The sequence below is a fragment of the Thunnus albacares genome, chromosome 10, assembly GCF_914725855.1.
Source record: "Thunnus albacares chromosome 10, fThuAlb1.1, whole genome shotgun sequence".
Taxonomy (NCBI): Eukaryota; Metazoa; Chordata; class Actinopteri; order Scombriformes; family Scombridae; genus Thunnus; species Thunnus albacares.
The window spans coordinates 15,849,694-15,869,494 of NC_058115.1; the positions used below are offsets into that span (position 1 = coordinate 15,849,694).

General features: G+C 40.7%; 1 protein-coding gene across 3 annotated transcripts in view; it reads right to left on the reverse strand.

Annotated features, from left to right (window-relative positions):
* Positions 1-732: 732 nt before the first annotated feature.
* Positions 733-19,801, reverse strand: part of spock1 (SPARC (osteonectin), cwcv and kazal like domains proteoglycan 1) — a 111,120-nt gene continuing 92,051 nt past the window's right edge. For all 3 annotated transcript variants that reach the window (XM_044364168.1, XM_044364167.1, XM_044364166.1), the window contains 5 exons: positions 7,928-8,047; positions 7,395-7,616; positions 6,102-6,164; positions 4,327-4,464; positions 733-2,179 (listed from right to left, as the gene is read on the reverse strand). In XM_044364168.1, the coding sequence (XP_044220103.1) occupies positions 1,983-2,179; positions 4,327-4,464; positions 6,102-6,164; positions 7,395-7,616; positions 7,928-8,047 (740 nt within the window). In that variant the 3' untranslated portion in view covers positions 733-1,982. The remainder of the gene's footprint in view (positions 2,180-4,326; positions 4,465-6,101; positions 6,165-7,394; positions 7,617-7,927; positions 8,048-19,801) is intronic.

The following is a 19,801-nucleotide window of genomic DNA, read 5'->3' on the forward strand; positions in this document are numbered from 1 at the left end:
GCGCTGGTTTGTAATAAATGTGTCTCGTGGTAGCTGGAGTTTCAAGTTGGGAGAGGAAATAAACTGCCACGTGATCAAAAATGTGCATACTTTAAAAAACAATGCAGGATAAAGCAGCAGACTGTGCATGTGATTAAACAGAGGAATGAATGAGACGTTTTCTTTACAGCTTTTGTCATGTGGCCTGAGGACAGAATAAAGTGCTGCACTAGCCAGGGTCGCAGAATTGGGTGATTATGAACTATCCACAGCTCCGAGCATAATTTGATGCACATAGTTAAGTCCATTGTCTATTGTATCTGACAGTGTTGTGACCTGCTGAATGTGCTGTTTCAAGCCAGAAGATTCTGTTGTTCATTTAGCATCCGATTGTTTGTACAATGTGTTTCCAAAGTGCTGAGTGGGCTATTTCAAGCCAGTGGGGTCAGCTGTCCCATTAGCCAGTGATATTGCAATAACACTCATTAAGCTTTTATGTTCTTTTGGGCACTGCTGCCTTTGTGATTCTTCTCTCTCAAAGGCAAGTGATAAAGAGTATTTTCTGCTGCTACAATTGCTGCTTTCTCAAGGCTGGAAAAGTTCAGAACTGATGGAGGGATTTGATTGTTTACTGCGAGAGAAATTGGAGCTTCAAGAAAAATAAAACCATAAGCATGAGAAACAATCAATTACTGTGTGTGGTTTCACAGTGAGGAAAGAGATGTGAACAACAGACACATGGACACAGACCTGTAAGTTTCAAAAGACACCCAAAGTGCCACTTTACTTAAATTTTCAAAGTTACAAAGAAAAGTTCACTTAGTTGACATGGTGAAGATTTCAATTTAAATCACTGAACATATCCAATGTTGGGAGGCAGAACAGAGCCTCTTCTCTGCTCCCCCGACTTCATGTGTCCTCCCAGCTCAGGAGCAGCATCTTCCTCTAGTGTCCATGCACAGTCAAACAGCCTCGGCAGCCCTACTGACCAATTAATAAAAGAATAGCTGGCTGAGACGCCGCAGATTTGGACTGTAGGCCTTTGCAGTTCGCTTTTCTACACTGCTATCTGCTCTGCAATGCAACTTCCTACCTCCTGAGATTGGGAGAAGAACCAAAAAGACACTAGACAGCATCAACATAGCAACAAAGTATTGTAGCAGCCAAATAGGCATCACTTTCTGTTTGAGATGCATAGAGCTAGACCTGGCCAGGTAAATCTCTCTTTTACAGAAACACGATGAGAAACATGCAACAACAACGACAATACATCATTATTCTCATTGCTTCCTGGGCTTTCTGGGACATTCAAGATCAACGATTAAATAATTTACAATCTTCCATGAAGTAATAGAGAGAGAGAGGGAGTATTTCAGAGCCTGGGAGTGTGGCAGCGGTTTGCGGAGAACATCGTTGAACACTGGGAGGAGCCCGACGGTGGAACACAGAACATGATAATGAACCGCTGATGGAAGAACAGCAAAGGTAATCCACAATTTGGCTTTCCTGGAGGATTCATATTTACATCCAATACATCAGCTAATGTATCTGGGCTCACAGACTGGCCAGAGGCTCTGACACGGACATACAGAGATAGAATAGAGAGACAGAATAAGAGAAAGAAGTAGATAGAGGGGATAATAGAGAAAATAGACATGTGAGCCCATGTCAGAGGAGGTTAAAGATCGCAGGTTTTGAGGGAAGGTAGAAGCAGAAAGTGGACAGCTTGAGCTTGATTAGGGGCTTGATAGTTGTTGTTGAAATCTAATAGGCTCTCTGTTTTCTGTCTGAGGAAAGAGCAAAACACTTAAAAAGGAAGAGGTCGGATGAGGTTCACTGAAGAGAGAGATTTGGATAAGGGACAGGGATTACAGGAGCAAGTTCAGGAGCCAAAAGATGGACCACTGCCAAGGTAACTGGAGGAGAAATTGGAATGGCTTCAGATCTGTGCTGAGTTAACGGAGTTTCCTGGTCGGCTGATGGCAGAGTAAAATGGAGAGGAGCTACCAAACGTAGCCGATCTCATCATCCTTATCGTCTTCCTCGTCCTCATCATCTTCAATGGCTCCTCGGGGATGGATCCGGCCCCGTCGCTTCTTCTGCCGGCTCCGCCCGCTCTGTGATGGCTCCTCCTCCTGGTCGTCAAGGAGAATGACTGCACCGCCGCTGCCAAAATCCCCCGATGTCTCCTGGTCCTCGTCTGTAGGGAGACGCACAAACAACATAACAGCATAACCAGACAGGTTAGAAGCACAGAAAGATCCTTGTGTAACGGAGTCTGTATGGTGTGTGATTCAAGTAGTGTAGGTTCATTGGCTCACGGGTGCCTTCTCTCACAAATAGTATGCACAAATGTAGGAAATTCATATTGATATGTTCCCTGTGTGAACATGCTAGTGTAATGACCTATTTAAATGCTACAAAGAAATGTAATGAGTCGGTGTAATTCATTTTACAGAGTTTAAAGGACAGGTTCATAATTTTTCAAGTATGTCCTAAAACAACAGTGAGGTGCCCAAATGAACATTGAAATAGGTTTTTCTTGTCATAATGATTCCTCCTCTTCATACTGACCATTAGAGGATCCTTCATAATGCACTTACAATGTGAGTGATGGGGGCCAAAATCAACAACCCTTCTGTGCAAAAATATATTTAAATGTTTATCTAAAGCTAATATGAAGCTTCAGCTGTCCAAATTAGTCAAATCAAGTCAGTATCTTTTGATGTTAGTCTTTTTAGTGCCGAAGTCCCTCTTTTTGTTACTATACTTGATATGGCTCTGATATCCACTTGATATGACTGACTCAGACTGCTGAATTCTCATACAAGCTTCAGATAAACTTTTAAATGCATTTTTACACAAAATGACTGTGTAGACACACTGTGGATTTTGGCCCCCATCACTTACATTAAAAGCCCATTTGAAGGGGATCTTTTAATAGCCAGTATGAACAGGAAGAATGGTTACAGTAATGAAATCCTCTTTCAGTGATCATATGGACACCTGACTGTTGTTTTAAGATGGACCTGAAAAACTGTGAACCTTGAATTGGTCATGTTGAATAGCGCACTCGGCAAATAAGCAAGAAATTATCTTTTTCTAAGAGTGCTGAGTCAGAGCTGAACAAGAATCATTATCACAGCTGCTGTCTTCAGCATTTCACAAACCTGGGACCTAAAAATCCTTCTGAACTTAGTTCAAAACAGCCAAATTTACACCTAGGTACAAGTGCACTCTGGTTGAGTGGCATTTATATTGTTAAAATCAGCTTGGTGTCCTTGTGTTTAGGCTACTGAGTGAAGAGCTGCTGCATTGCTACCTGTTTGTTCTATGCAGATCGGTATTGGAGAACTCCGGGCTACTTCAGCCTGAGGCCACTCAGCCAGAGTTAGATTAGCTTGTTAGACCAGAGACAAAGGACTGCTGCTGTCAGTGTGTGAGTGTGTGTGTGTGTGGGGTGGCTAGAGAGACAACTCATCAATATTGGAAGCTGCAATTACTGGCTTTGGACTAGACTGGCATTCGAGTGAGCCATAATCTGTGACTGTGAGTTGGCTGTTTGATTGGTAATCAGTAAGTCTGCCTGCATTCTTTCTTGCTAATTGTTGGTCTTTTTTCCCCACAATGAAATTCCACCGCCATTGATTTGCAGCAAGTACTTGTTCTGGCTTTTTGACCATTCCCTTTGAATTCCCACTGCTGTCTTGTATACTATGCTATTCTTTGTCTAAATGCATCTTTTTTGGGCCAGCATCAGCCAGCAGTTTAAGTGTTTATTCTCCTCCAAAAGGTGCAACAAAGTCACCACCACAAATTCTAACAAATCTTTTGATATCGCTCTCTGCTGACAAGTGTGACAAATTTCCCTACTTGACTTGCAAGATGCTGGTGTTTTAGCAAAGCTATGTGAGCAGAATATCAGAGGCAGATAGAAACAGACATATGACTGGCTCCAGAGGCATGCTTAAATGATCACTGATGCGTAGATACTGGTAAAGATAAGGAGAGACAGAGAGAGATGTTGAGCAAAGAAATAGAACAGTGTTGTGATTGTGGTGCTGTCTTTGTTTAATTATGTTATGTTTTAAAACGAAACTCTGCAGTTTCCTCATCTGCAGCAGCACCAGATTACAAAGGAAGAGAAAAGACAGACATAGAGCAGTAGTCCACCTGGATCAAAGCGCTAACTCTGACAGACAGCAAGACAAATTGGGGGCAAACGCAACACAACCCAAACCCTTGTTTAGCTATAGTGAACGTGAATGTGGGTGTGTGCATGTGTTAGTGTACTGTGTGTGTGTGTGTGTGTGTGTGTGTGTGTGTGTGTGTGTGTGGTGGTCTTACCGCAGTTAGGGTTGCCTTGTTTTCTGGAGCCAGCGATCTCGTTGCCGTATTTGTCCACACACCAACACTGACCAGTGCTGCCATGACACTGGGTTGGTTTGAAGTAGCCCTCCTCAGTACAGCGAGGAATATAGGAACCTAAAGATGGAGAACAGCAGAGGAGAAGAACGAGTGACAGAAGGAGGTAAGAAAAGAGAGAGAGAAAGCGTTGAGAATATTAGACTGACAAAACTAGATGGTGGAATCTGATCCCTCCTCAGCAGAGGTTATGTGTCCTGTAGTTGTGACTGAAGTTCATGTGTATTCACAGAGGGAGATCAACAATCAATTACTGCTGTGAAGGCTGCAGGACAACAACCATACATTCTGCTTAAGGGGAAGCAGTCACTTTCAATAACACACACACACATACACACAAACAAACACCCATTTTCCGTTACCTTCATTTGACCCAGTCCGAGCTCATTTTTCAAGCTGTTTTGCTGTGAGCAGAAACACTGAATGATCTGCCCGACGGGGACGGATGACATACGTACAAAATGTCAGGATGTGCTTCGTATTGTGGGTGTGCCGTATGTTTAATACTACTCATTCCTTTTAACTACCTGAAACTAGAGCTGCCTCGGTTACCGCATTACCACGGTAACGCAATCACATCACGCCCACAGCAGAGTCAAGCTGATCACCGCTTCACTGCTGAGTGAGCGGCTCAAGCGATGGGACATTAGTTATTCTCACAGGCTTGACAAAAAGAAAGACGTGACTGCCAAATGCCGACCAGTATTCCTGCTGCAAAGTCAGCCTCTTAATGACAACACTGGAATAAAAATAGACATTTAGACTATAGAGGCTATAAAGAATAGACTGCGGAACTCGAAAAGTCTATAGAAGAATATAATCTGAATATAGGACTTTTTTTTCCTTGAAATACATCTGAAAAAGTGGGGTCTTCTTATATTTGGGGTCTAGACAATTACCTGTTCAAAACATCAGATATTGTTTTTGAATGATTAAAGTACTGGTGTAAAACTGACTCCTACATGGAGTGTTGCATTATGGGTTGTTTGTAGCCTTAATGTTGCTAGGCTAGCAAGTGTCTTAAAGTCTGTTTATAGTCAGCGTGTTAGAGTCAGTCAGCACTAAAAGTGTTTCATTAGTCCAGTTTCACCTGCAGGAGTTTCTGAAGGTTTGTGCAACGTGTTTTTCTGCCACAGAGGAAATAAAATTCACAACAAGTGAAAACGAGTCCAAAGTGTCTTCTGATGTCTCTACTGCAGAAACAGAATATGTCAAGCTGCCAAATACCACTGTGATAGATGATAAGGAGCTCAAAAACACAAACAGGCACTTATAAATGCTAACTGCCGGAGAGAATAAATTTTTAAAAATAATTTTTTACCACTTCCAAGAGCCTGGTAGGAGAGTGCGAGAATGTAACTATACTATACTTTCCAAAAACAGGTGTGGGAAGGGGGAGGGGTCATCTTATAATCAGGGTCGCCTTATATTCAGGCCAATACAGTATTTAGAAACCAATTATTTTATAACATCTGAGGTTTAAATTATTTTTTAATGGAGGTTACCACAACGATTTGAATGACTTTGCTAATATGCGCAGTAAGGAAAAAATGAATGCTGCGGCAGCTCTACCTGACAAAATGTTAACCAGAGATACACATCGTCATTTCAGTGTGTATGTGACAGAGTTTAAGGTGAGCATGCTGTGTGCTTAGACAGCAGTAAGTTACTGTCAGCTGTCAATCGACCAAACTGACCTATGAGGCTCTTCCTTCGACTCTGATTCTGGATCCTGCTCTTCTCAGTTTGGCAAGGCAATCCTACAAACAGAGAACATACACAATAGTTTCATTAAAAGAGCTCCTCCTCTCTTCCAGCCAACATAATTGAACTGAAACAGCTCTTTCCCTGTCTTATCAACTATAGTTACTCTCACTTTCATCTAACATCCTCTTAAATTGGTCACCCTCTCTTTATATTCCTCTATCCATCCTCCTAAATAGCCACTGTCCTCACATCTACTACAATTTATGTCTTTGCCTGAATCTATTCTTTGTCCTTTCCAGTCCATCATCCCCTTAAAGGACCACAGTCTTAATTTTGCTTGTTTTAGCCTAATCAGAGCAAATTGTGCATACTTGAACATAACTGCCAACAATTTCCCAAATCAAACTATGATCTTCACAGGAAAATGTACCGTTTTACAACCTGGGTTTTATTGTGTTTGCCATAATTCCTATTGGTTGTGCACATTTTAATGACACTAATTCAGTTGGCAACATCTGGAGACATGATGGTAATATGCTACACAAGGGCAAAAACAATGAGCGCACAGCACACATAATCACGCAGGCTATGAACAAACCTACAGTTTTACCATATTGTCTATACCACTTAATTAGAGGTGAATGTGAAAATGAGCACACCTAAAATGTCAGTAATATTTTTTTATTACATAGAAAAACTGGGAATGGTAGGTACAGAATAACTCAGCTCAACCAGTAAGTCATCAGCAAAACCTCATGGATTTCTACAACAAAAACATGATGTAATAGTCTTAACATTTGCTGTATTTTTCTTCTAAACAAGTGTGGTAAAATTGGCTTGTTTACAACCCGATCTGATCTTTTCACTGCTTATCTTCCTGTTGTCTTGCACCAGAGATGTCATCATGTCCCCAAATCTCAGTAATGAAGTTATGTAGTAAAATGCCATCATAACAAATAGGAAAGATGGCCGAAATTACAAAATCAAATCCAGGCTGTAGAAAACTAAAATCTCCTGGAGACTGATTTTCCACTTTCCTGCCTTCAATTAGTTTCCAACCACTTCAGCAGTAACTAAAAACTGCTTCAAGTGAGCATTTTGTTACCTTTGTTGTGTCGTATAATCATTGTGTAGAAATTGACTGGTCTGAAATAAGCACAATAAAATAAACCTTATTTATCACATTACTACTTCTAAACTTTACTTCCCTCCCTCTGGCCCTTGTATCCTTTCCCAACCTCTATTTCCAACATTAAGTTTTTTTCCTCCTTTCCCTTACTCACCCTCGGGCTTCTGGAAGCAGTAACACCATTCGTTGTTCGACAGCTTGCCGTCTTTGAAGGAGTCACAGGAATTAAAAAGGGGCTTCATGCACAGCTCATACTTGTCCAGGTAGATGGCGCTCAGCTCCGATTGGTCCAGCAGGAGGTCGAAGTTCATGTCTAGTTTGTTGAACATCCAGCCCAGAGAGTCCTTACAGATTGGCAAGATGCTGGTGTCAAAGTCTAGAAACAGAGCAGACAGAGGCAAAAATAAAGAAAAAAAGATTGAAGTAAGCATTTTTTAAACTGCAGGACATGCCCTGGTCATTTAGATTTTTATCTTTTTCAAGTAGCACACTGAGATTTGAGTGCGTGTGAGTGTGTGGTGGCTGAGCTGAGATGTGTTGAGACATGTTGACATCGCAAAGAACAGAGCAGGGTCGCTGTCAACATCACTACCAGCTCTCATGAGGACTGAAAAGCGTAGCTGTTCAACAGCAAAGGGCTGTGTGCACACACGCACACGCACACATCTTGTGGGGGGATGTACTCACGTCCAGTGGTGGCGTCAAAGCTGTCAGAGGATATGAGGTCTCTGTTGGCGTCGAGGTGCAGAACTCCGAACCACTCCTTCAGTCTGGCAGCCAGACTGTGAAGCTGTGCATCTGTGCAGGCTGCACACACACACGCACACGCACATACACACGCACACACACACACACACACACACACACACACACACAAAATAATGAGGAGAGGGGATTCTATCAATCTGCTGCTGTCATCAGAGGAAAAAGAAAGAAAACAATTCTTTTCTGGCTTCTTATCAAACTTTCATTTCATTTCTGCTGTGTACTTTTCCTTATTCTTTCTTTTCTTTTTCCTCATCCAACTCTTCTCCTTGAGTAAACACAGTCGAGTGATAACAGATACCGAACCGCTGCTATCTCTTGACAGTTACCATAGGAACCCCATCTGACACACACACACACACACACACACACACACAGACACATAAGTTATCCTCGTTAGGACACTGCATTGACTTCCATTCATTGCGGACAGCCTAACCCTAACCTTAACCTTGGTCCCCATGAGGACTATTGGTCCCAACAAGGTTGGAGTTTATACTGGAAAAGGTCCTAATGAGGTAACAAAAATGTGCGCACATAGACACACACAGAGAGGAGTTTCCTCGTCTGTTGTTGTTTCTATCTGTTTACCATTTAGTGTTCCTGTTCAAATGAGTGATTTTATCCGTGTGGGGAAACTACACATGCATTCTCTCTCTCTCTCTCACACACACACATGGACAAAGGTGTATTTGAAATCACAAATGTCATCTGGACCTCAAGTGGAAAATAAAGCGATATCTTGCAGTGAGAAACCACTTGAGCATTGTGTTTTATCCGGGGCGAATCTATGTGTGTGTGTTTGTGTTTTTATGCATGATCACACTCCGCTGCACAGCCAAACAGAAAGCTCATCCAACACTGCCAGACATGCTGACGCTATTCTCCATGTTAACTATCCAAAGAGAGCACAAACTGAACATTATTTTTAAGGATATTCCTAATTAAAAATATAACTCAGCCTCTGTCACTGCCTAACAAATCCCTGGTTGCTTGAGCCCTGTGGGACTGACAGGGTCTGCCTGCAATTCAAGCAGACCTCTGCCTCTGCTGTCTCCCTCTGCGTCTCTGTCTGTCAATCTCTGTCTTTCTTTCTCTCTCTGTCCTGCGTGTGATTGGCATATTTTTTCCCCCGTTCTGTTTTCTTTTGAGAGCTTGATAACGTGCCTGAAGGACAAGAGCCATTCTCCACCTCATACTGAGCCTGCCAATCCAAACTCTCCGGCTTTATCGTGGAAAATAGAAAATGTAGAAGGAGGTTGTTAACATTCCTGCGGCTCTCCTGTTTTCAGAAATTAGGCGGTTCACTGTCAAACATGCAACAGTTTCGAGCGTTCAAAGAGTCACGTATGAATACAAATCACAAGGATTCAGTTAAGAGAATAATTTCAAATTCTTGGATATTGGACTAGAAATTTAAAAAAGTAGAAATTAGACACAGACAACCCACTATCACTTGCATGCAAATACAATGAATCCTATATCAGGAAAAAGAGAAATATCATCTCATCCAAAGTCTCTCTCTCTCTCTCTCTCTCTCTCTCACACACATACACACACCACACATACACCAGAGGTATTTACTCTAATGGAGAGAACAGAGCAGATTGGCCACTGTGTGAAGACCTAGATCACACTCTGCTGTCAGTGGATAAAGTCGTCTGCAGCATGACATCAAAGAGGTGTGTGCGCACCACACACACACACACACACACACATACACACACAAAAGAGCACGCCACAGAGCCAGAGGGAATTTTTATGCAGGTATTTTCACTCTGGGCCGAGAGATGTTGCCACGTCTCTTTGTTAGAACAGTTTCAGTTTTTGTTGAGTCATTCTCCCCCCATCCTATTATCGAACCGTGTTCTGCATCCAAGCATGTATGCATGTATACACACACACACGCCCAGTATTTGATAGTTATATTTTGGGATTGTGTCATTATTGCAGCTGCTATAAAAACAGTAGATGCCCCCACGTAACAGATGGGAGCTGAGAGGAGGAAAAATAACATCTATCTGGCCGGCAATCCATGTGAGATTACCTCCAGAATCCCAAGGTGGTCCGTGTGTGTGTTTCTGTGTGTGTGTGTGTGTGTATAATATAAGCCTTCAGGACCAGACAGATAACACTTCAGAGTGCTCTTTATTTCCACGGTCTAGAGCAGAGAAAAAAAGTGCAAAATACCAACAGCTAAACATTATTTGTCTTCACTTCCTGAGTAAAACTCAGGCAGAAGTGGAGTCTGTAGCTTGTTCTTTTCTGAACACGACCCTCAGAGAAAACTTTATCCTCCTATTCAGTTATATGACCCGTTCTTCATCCTCACATCAGGTTTTTCCTTCATTGTCTTCCATTGTGTTCCCACCCATTGCCATTTGAATCACTCTCTGCCTCTGTGATTCTTTTGTTGCCTTTAAGGACTTCTTGCTCATTTCCCTCTATTGCCTGTTAATGTCCAATCTCTCTCCTCTCTCACTCTGTCAATTTTCTGAGATTCAACAGAAGCCACTTATCACACCTGGCTGTACCTAACTCAGTTTCTCTTGACTTAGAAGACACTTTGATATGCCCAGCTCTTTCTATTTCTTTCTCTCACCTAAATTGCTTTGAGTGCTTCATTTCCCATCTCTCTCCTCGCACACACCCCTATAGACTCCAAAGATTTAAGTGTTTCTGTTTTTCCCTTTGATATCCACTCCCTCTGTCCCTCTCCTGCTCCTTCCACTTTTTCTCCTTTTGACTGCTGCTTTGACAGTCTCTGACCTTCTCTCCATCTCTTTCTCTCAAGTCTCTTGGACTTTGCACTACAGCCCTAAATGAGTCTCAGTGGACCCGTCTTATCTCTTTCTCCCGGTGTGACCCAAATTGTTTCGGACAGGCCCAACATTGCTGCTTCTGCTACAAGTCCTTTTGCAGGGCAATGAGTCAGAGAGCTGGAGCTGAAAACTGAAGGACACAACGCGATACATCTCAACAAGATAAAACAGCCTGTTAACCGTTCCCCTCTCTCTGTCTCTCTCTCTCTCTCTCTCTCTATATATATATATATATATATGTATATATTTATATATTTATGAACCACAACAGGGTCAGACAGGCTTAAAAATGTCAGAAACGACATCAAAGCTTTTCCACATGTGATTGCAAAGGTTGCACTGTTTCAACAGAGCTGTATTTGATGTGGAGACCAACAAGTGATGTGGCTGCTGTCAGTAGGATACTTGATCAAATGTCTCATAAGCGCTTCACAGCTTGACTCAGGCAACATATTGACCCACCTCAGAACTGGACCCAAGAGTTTGCACAAACCAGGGTATGTCCATATATTCAGATTTTATACAGTTTGCTTCGTTTTGGATTGAAAAAAATCATTATGCCATATGTACTGTATGTCTAAGGTGTAGAGATATTTTACTACAACATTTGTACAGTAGGTCATCAGATCTACTTATTATACAGTATATTGTACATGTACACTAAGTGATTTATGGCTCCTACAAGGGGTAACAAAATCAGAGGGGTGTTGAGATGATTCACTGTTTTTCTTTATGATGCTGCGTAGTTTGACCTCTTCAGGCCTGAAAAATATTCAAATCCCTTTTAGGTGTAAACATTGTTTTATTTCAAGATGTCACACTGTGTAGCAAAGCTGTTGGGAGCTACTGAACTAAATGCATTATTTGTCTGGCTGATTATGCTGAGCCTTCGTCATTATTCATTTGACAAAATGTGTTTTTCATTATTATTAATTCGCTTTTTGAAGACGTATCTCATGTTCCGCTTCGCATAGCAGATGTTCATTTTGCAATGCTCCAAATTAATTTGATTATGTTCCAATTTATAACTATTTTCCAGGACTTAATAAAGCAATAAATTCTCAACAGGGCCATGTTTTTTTTCTTATGTGATACTGTGAAACAGACTATGACCACACAGTAATAGGAATGATTTCGTATCATTGTGTGGGAATAGTCCTGGGCCCTGCAAAATCATAACTGGTCCAACTGGTGAAACCAATTGTAAATACTCACCTGTTTACCATGGCAACCACATGAAACTACTCATGACTCACAGGGAAAACAAAAATTGCAGCTGGAAACAACATTTGGACCTTATGAGCCATGAGGAAATGGAGGGTCTCTTGTTATGATTTTAGATTTAGTAATTTTAATGTTATTGAGTTGTTGCAATGAGAATGCAGGTGATGTAGCTAAGATTTGCAGCAGCCAGAACAGCTAGAAACTTTTGAGGTTGCCGTTTTAGATCTCAAGATCAGTTGGAAAAAAATAAAAATCCTTTCTGCTTGACAGCTACTTTCTAATTGTTCCAGTGGAGATGTCCATGTGTACAGAGTCAGAGATACAGTGCAAGAGTTGCCTGGGTTGATGTTATCGGCTCTGCTTCCAACCCATCACAGATTGTTTGACTGTGAGCTTCACCCAGGATGAAGTGGTCGTAGAGAGCCAGTCAGAAACACCAGCTGCTTTCACACAGGAGAAGCTATCGATCAGAGCTGCGGATCACATTTCAGACACTGAGTCATGGCTGGGAACTACCTTCTAATCCTTCTTCCTTTCTCCCTACTTCCCTCTCACCCTACATTTCCTTGCTTCTGCTTTCATGTCTGTGAATCCATCAGTAGGTCAGTAGAAACTGGCAGAAAAAAAAGGAAAAAAAACAACAACCCAGAAACCACCAGTTTTTCACAAACAGACGCAGACACAAACTACCAGCTATATGTGGAAAAGTACAGCCAAACTGCAAGCCAGCGCACAATAATGTAGCAATAAATTTTACTTTACTTTACCAGTCTGACAAAGATGAAAATGGTACAAAAACTTGCCAACACTACCCAGCATTTTCTATTCTCATTTTTTGTGTGTGTGAGGGATAAACTTCTACTAACTAAATATTAACTAAATATAAATATGACAGAGACAAAACTAATCACTGCAGATATCTTTAGTTATTAGAGAATGCCTCTGTCTTGAATTGATCAGAAAAGACAATCCAACACAGAGAAGCAACTACAACACAATCAATTCAACCAACAAATCAAACTGCTGCTAAATGAGATGCATCATCATCATCTGTGCAGCCCTGTTGCCTACAAAGCATGTTTGTATACCTCTATTTTGCTTTTATGTTTTGAAGAAATTGTTCATCCAAACATCCAAACATCCAGAATCTACTCTGAGATTTCATTTAATGTTTTTCTTAATGTTTGTATTTTCACTTAAAAAAGTTTTACAATTTGTAGCATTTGGATTTGGAGCACATTTTCTTAACTTTTGTGCTTTTGCTTTTCTATGTGTTTTGTCCTTCAGGGCAACCGTAAGGATCCATTCCTTATACTCCACAAAAATCAAAGTGTGGGGGTCAGAGTGGATATTTGGGCATAGAAAGCACAGGATTTTGACACTGGAGACCAGGTTTTGTGTGCTGCCTCCCACTTGTTGTTACATTGAGGCCTCTAAAACAATTGGAGCATATTAAAGATGAGGAAGATTGTGGTTTTGGTTAAAAATTGAAATTGAATGTTAAAAGTGCTGCTCAACTGGATAAAAAGGCAAAAAGCAAAGAAAATAACACCAAAAATTAAGCCAAATATGTTTTTGTAATTTTCTACAATTGTGATGCTTAATAGTCTACTATGATAAACATAACAGTGATGCATTTTGTGTATATGCTACATTGATTTCTTTTTTATCTTACTGATATTCAGAATGTCTCTAATGTAATGAAAACATCTTTTTTAGTAAGATATTAGGTCTTCAAATACTTAATCAAACACCCAACCACATCAACCAATCATTCATTCTTTTAAATGCTCATCAAAAGTGTCATTTTACTGTACACATTTTTTTCCCCTCGTATTGCTGATGATGGATCTTTTTTGTTCCCTTTTACTTTGGCAGAAACATGCAACAATCTTAAATCATCACCATATGTTGTGGCTGCCATTAGGAGGTAATTGAGTGCAAATTTTCCCAAATTACATATGGCGGCAATTCCTCCCAGCTGGTTTAGGTCATGAGACAAACGTGTCCTCCAGACTTTCTATTACATTACTCCAAATATCAGGAGTCATTGGTCTTAGAATTTCTCCAGGGGTCTCCTTTATCATTTATAAATGATTGACTAAGTTTGTCATATAAAAGGGAAGGAGTGATTCTAAATCCAGACAGAGGAAAGGTGGGTGGTGATCACCTTGAGACATCAGGAGCGTGGTTTGATCCAAGTGGCAACAACCATGGCTTGAAATTGAAGCCAATGCAGAAGTCCCTTAAAGTGCAATACCACCGATGGCTGCTAGAAGATGGCTCCAACACGTCTCCAGCTCCAATAGACTCCCATTGACAAAGCGTCAACTTCTTTCATGAAATACTAAGTCAATAAATTTGTTAATGAGTCATTATGGTCTCAATCTCTAAATTCTCTCTAAATTCGGGCCCTTTAATAAGTGTACTGGTGGTCTTTTTGGATATTATTGCTCTGTTAAAGATGATATAAAGATGAATAGTAGCTTTGATGTCTGCCATGTGGGCATTAATTGACAGTTATGATTAATGGTTTACTCCCTGGCTCCAGGACTGGCACTGAGTCCGACTATTGTTGCAATATTTTGGTAAGTTTAATGTTATTTGATAATGATACCTGCCATGTTAGTTAGCTAATGTTAGCACAAGTCTGCACTGCTCAGTATTCCCAGTAAGTTAGTGTTAGCTACGGTCCGAGGTAGCGGTGCGTTTCCAGAGCGTGAAAAGAAACATCCCACACTTCTTATTTGGAAGATCCTGGCTCCAAATGGAAACAATGGTGCTGACCGTAAGCAGCCACTCTGGCCTTCACACTGGCTCCAATGCAAACCAATGGGTGACGTCACATCCATCTTTATATACAGTCTATGGTTTGATCAGATCAAGATGGAAGGCAAATGGAAAGGCAGAGACAAGCGATGGAGGTGGTGGAGTGAGGTGACACTTCTTAACAAGGTAACAGAAGGAGAAAGAATTGAACTGAGTCAGAGTCAGATAGGAGACATGAGGAAGATAGAAGGTCAGATTCATTAAAAAGATACAAGGCTCTGTTTGATTTTCTTTGCCCCAAGCTATCAGCCCTCCAGAACAATCTGATTGGCACTGACTTAAGGTTAGCCCAGATAATGATCAGTAATACACTGTCTCTGTCGAAGGCCAGCACAGAGAGGGAAACAGATAGAGGGGGTGAGACGGGTACAAAGAGAGAGCAAGAAAGACGAGCAGTTCAAGTTTTAATGTAAGAGGGAGACTATTTTTAAAATAAACACAACCAAGTATTTGCTTCTTCAATTGACTCATTTGCTGTTGGGGCTTGGATTTAGGGTCAGGTTCTGAATGAGGTTTCTGTTCAGGTGCACATGAAGACTAAACTTAGTAAGAGGTGATTAGAAAATGGATAATACCTCAAACAGTAAGTCAACAAAAAACAGACAGTCCTCAAAAGTTGACAAAATAGGATAAGCATTTCCTTTTTCCCTTTATTTAGTGCAAGATAAGTGATTAACATGAAAACACATATGAAACGGGTGAGTACAAACAGGAGAAGCAAAGAGAAAATTTTGGGTTATTATGTGTGTGGGGTGTGAGTGTGTGTGTGTTAGTGTGGGTAGGTGTTATGTGCGTTTGTGTGTAAGGATATAGAGGGAAGAGAGCAGAAGGGACAAAAGAGAAGAGAGAGAAAAAGAAAGAGGAAGAAAAAGGAAACTGGCAGAGCTGTTGGGGGGAATCTCTGGTTGGGTCCCAGGGTGAAACCAGGATGAGTCAGAACAGACCCCCCCCTCTCCCCCATCCACTCCTATCCAACCACTTTTTTTTATAGTTTGTTTGCTTGTCAGTCCATATTTCCCTCTCTCTCCTCCACACCCTTCCTTGCTCTCATTGCTCTCTCCTGCTTTAGGTTGCTCCCAAACCTGTAGGAGGTTGCTGGCCTATTACAGGTCAAATACCCTCTAGAACAGCCCCTACCCCAGGGGTCTGTTCATTTGGGTCTGAGGAGCATCTTTTTATTTGAAGGGGGGTTAAATGGGGACTAGGCCCTCAGGCACCAAGCTGTCCAAACCAGTGAGGACCCCCAAGCCCCCTCAGCCACCTGGGCCAGTATGAGAGGGTCCCATCATGCAGAGCCATCTTTTGGTTTTGGGAAATGAAACTTAACAGAAGATATACAGTAAGTATGCAAACCAGTCAGTAAATAAAATAAGTACATTTAAAAAAAGAAAAGAAAAAAAAGGTAATGAAAAAAAAAATACAAGAAACAGAAGAAAGAAATAGTTAGGTAAATGGGTTGCTGAGTCAACAAGTTCGGTGCAGTTTATAGCCTGGGAGTGAAGATGTCTATGTTGTTGTGTGTGTTGTCTGGCAGTGAGTGAAAATAATTCTCATCAGATTCATATCAATAAGATAAGCATCTCCTGATCTGGTGCACCTATTAGCAGATATCGTTTTTCAGTGATAGAATAAAAGTATTCACATAAACACTTTCAGATCTGCCATCTCTCTGAAGGCTCTGCCCACATACACGGGTGTGTTCATTTATTCTGATTAATTGGACCTCTGCTATGATGGGAATTACAAGTTCACCAAGGTCCATGTTCATGTAGGAGATGTCAATCATGACAGTCTGTACGTAACCCCATAGTCCTGAGAGATCTAATTAGGCAAAATAAGTGAAAACGTGTGTGTGTGCTGTGTAGGTATTTTATACCTAAATTAGATGATTTTTTGCCACTTGGGGCAGTGGAAACAAGTTGTGAACACAACACTGACATAAACTAACCTTTTATGTTGATATGGCGAACTGTTGATAGCAAACAGTTGTTCCCTCCATCAACAATTTACACCTCATTTCACATTTACAATATTTATTCTAGTATAGCTCTGTTTTTTTGTCTCTATCAACTCCTGGGGGAAATATTTGGCTCTTTAGCTGCTAAATGCTTGACTGTGTTCACCAGCTAGCAGCTAACTGTGTCTGTTCACTGTTTGGTGCTGGACGGGTAGTGTACAGTGGCTTTTTAGAGCTTTTTCTCTGAAAACAGCTGTCTGCTGCAGTAGAAAGAAAACACTATGAGAATGGTGAGAGTTAACCGAAACAGTAAAGTTCCAGCCTGACAGCTAAACAATGAGCTAAACATGCTGTAATTGATAAGTGGTGATAATTCTCTGTAGGTTCAGCACTACCACTGTCTTGTGGTGTCCCGCAGGGCTCGGTTCTGGGGCTCCTGTTATTCTCTTTATATTTGCTGTCCCTGGGGCAGATCATAAACAGATTTAATATTGCTTATTATTTTTTTGCAGATGATATCCAACTCCACTTTTCATTCAAACCTAGTGAGGCTTTTAGGTTATCTAGGCCTCTGCACTGTCTTAACGCTATTAGGGACTGGATGGCAGAAAATTTTTTACAGCTCAGTGCTGATAAGACAGAGGTTCTGGTTGTTGCTCCAAAAAGGTTGTCCCCATGATTATGCACAGTATTGGGCCTCTGCTGCCCACTACAACCTATGTAACTCGTCGTTCGACACCCATATTAAGCAGCTGACTAGACCTTGTTTTTTTCCACTTCAACAACTAGTGTTTTTTCATTGTGTATTGTGTGTTTAGTTTTTCACTTCTTAATCATGTGACTTTGGTTGTCACTTCACCTACCATGATTTCTGTCTTTTTTGTATGTTGTATTATTCCTTGTAAAGACTCAAGTCTATGAAAAGTTCTATAAAAAATGTACTTACTTACTTACAAGTGACACCTCTGACATTACACATTGTCATTTGTTACACTGTAATTATAAAAATTATCAATTATAGCTGCTTTAAGGATTGCTTTGTTGTAGCCATGTAAAATTCATACTACTGGGTTATAGTTAGGTAATGATTGTGGTCATTGATAAAATAAAAACGATGTTGCCTGTTGGTAGTAGACGGGAGACAAGGTCTATGCCCAACAATATCACAACCTCCTCCCTAAGTGGTTTTGTAGTGCTATTATAATATCCCAGTCTCAAGAGGGCACTTGTCAGGAAAAGGTAAACATAGGTTTTTTGTAGTATTTGAACGTATGATCAATGCTGTTCTTTTGATAGTGAGGACAGTCAGAATACATCACACTACAAATGCTCTAAAGGCATTCATCAGGAAATCACTCAGAAAATCCCTAAGCAACCAGCATGTGTTAGGAGAGGATAGGAGGTGTGGAAGCAGAGGAGAGGAGCACAAAAAATTATCTGTCCTCCCGTGTGCTCTCTGTGGGGGTCCGAGACAAAATTGCCCAGAAAAATTGAATTTGGTGAGAGGATTTCACCAGTTCAGCCTGTTTCGCCTTTGTTCAACAATAACTTAAAGAAAAAGAACTATTACTGTAGAAAAACGTTACCATAACCAGCACTGACATAGTCACCAGCAGGAACACAATGTACCGGCTTGACTCTTTGTTTTATATGAGACAGTGATGATGCTCAAAGTCACAGCAATGCTGCCTTGGGGCGGATGACAGATCAAACTGAATGTCAGTGCATCTGTGTCAATATGTTAACCTTTGCTGACAAACGGGCAAAAAAGCAACATGGATTCTCTCAGAAATTCAGGTTTATGTGTTCATTAAGAAACATTAATTAGTCATTAAAATAAAGATTACAGAAAATCTAGCAATTAATATATCCAATAAACCTGTAATTATGAGAGATGAGAAATTTCTTCTCATCTCTCAGCTCCTGTCTGTTTCTACCCTTTGCGGGTTATAACACTGTGAAGAGTGTGTAGGATCCATTTGTGCCAAATAGTCATCAATTTGACCCTATGTCAAAAGCTAAGGAAAGGGTTCAACTCTATTTGTAATATTCAACGAGGCATCTTCTGTATGTCACAGTTCTTTTGTGAAATGAATAAAAGGGCGGAAAAATGTGAGAAAGACAAAAAGTGGAGGTGGAACTTTAACCTGACACTTTGAGAAAATGATGGATTGTGGAGGCTTGAGACTGAAAATAAATGAGCATCAGATAGAGATAGGAGGGTGAGGAGAAAGAGGGGAGTGTGGGAGAGACAGGACTGACAAATAACCACTAAAACTCAGTGGAGAAAAAAAGGTTATTATTAGCGTGGTTCAGGCAAAGGTACTCAAAAAAGTATATTTAAAGCCTTCCACGCTACCCTGTCAAATAATAAACAATATTCACCTGACACTCCAAATAAACAATATGCTGCAGCACACACTTATAATCAAAATAGAGGGAGTGAAAGAGGAAGAGAAGATGGAGAGACAAGGCTTCATCTATTGAGGTTGTTTGTTGACTTTGCAACAATACTTCCTCTTTTTCTTTAATTATTATAACAGAATCAGCTCTTTTCAAGGTGACTGTTGACTCTGTGGCAGAAACTGGTACGGTTTAGTGTTTATCCTCATGCTTTACACTCAACTAATTACAAATGATCTCTGCAATTCATATAATGTTAACAGCTGTGTATGTTAAAAAGCAAACAGTTTTTCAGCTGAATGTGAGTAAACTAGAGTTAATTTACAGTATTTGTCTGTCGTAACTCCTACAGTTTTACCAACAGCCTGGTCCAGTTATCCTCTAAGCTTAAATCTCTGTTGATTTTTTAATGCGGCACTCACATTTAACAAAGAAATCATGCTGATGATGTACTAAAATATAGCTTCTTCCAGTGCATAAAAACTCTTATATCAGTTCTGTTCTGTTTTTAATCACACTAACGCCCTGCTCTGATTAGGAAGAGTGTGCAGCATTTTTTCC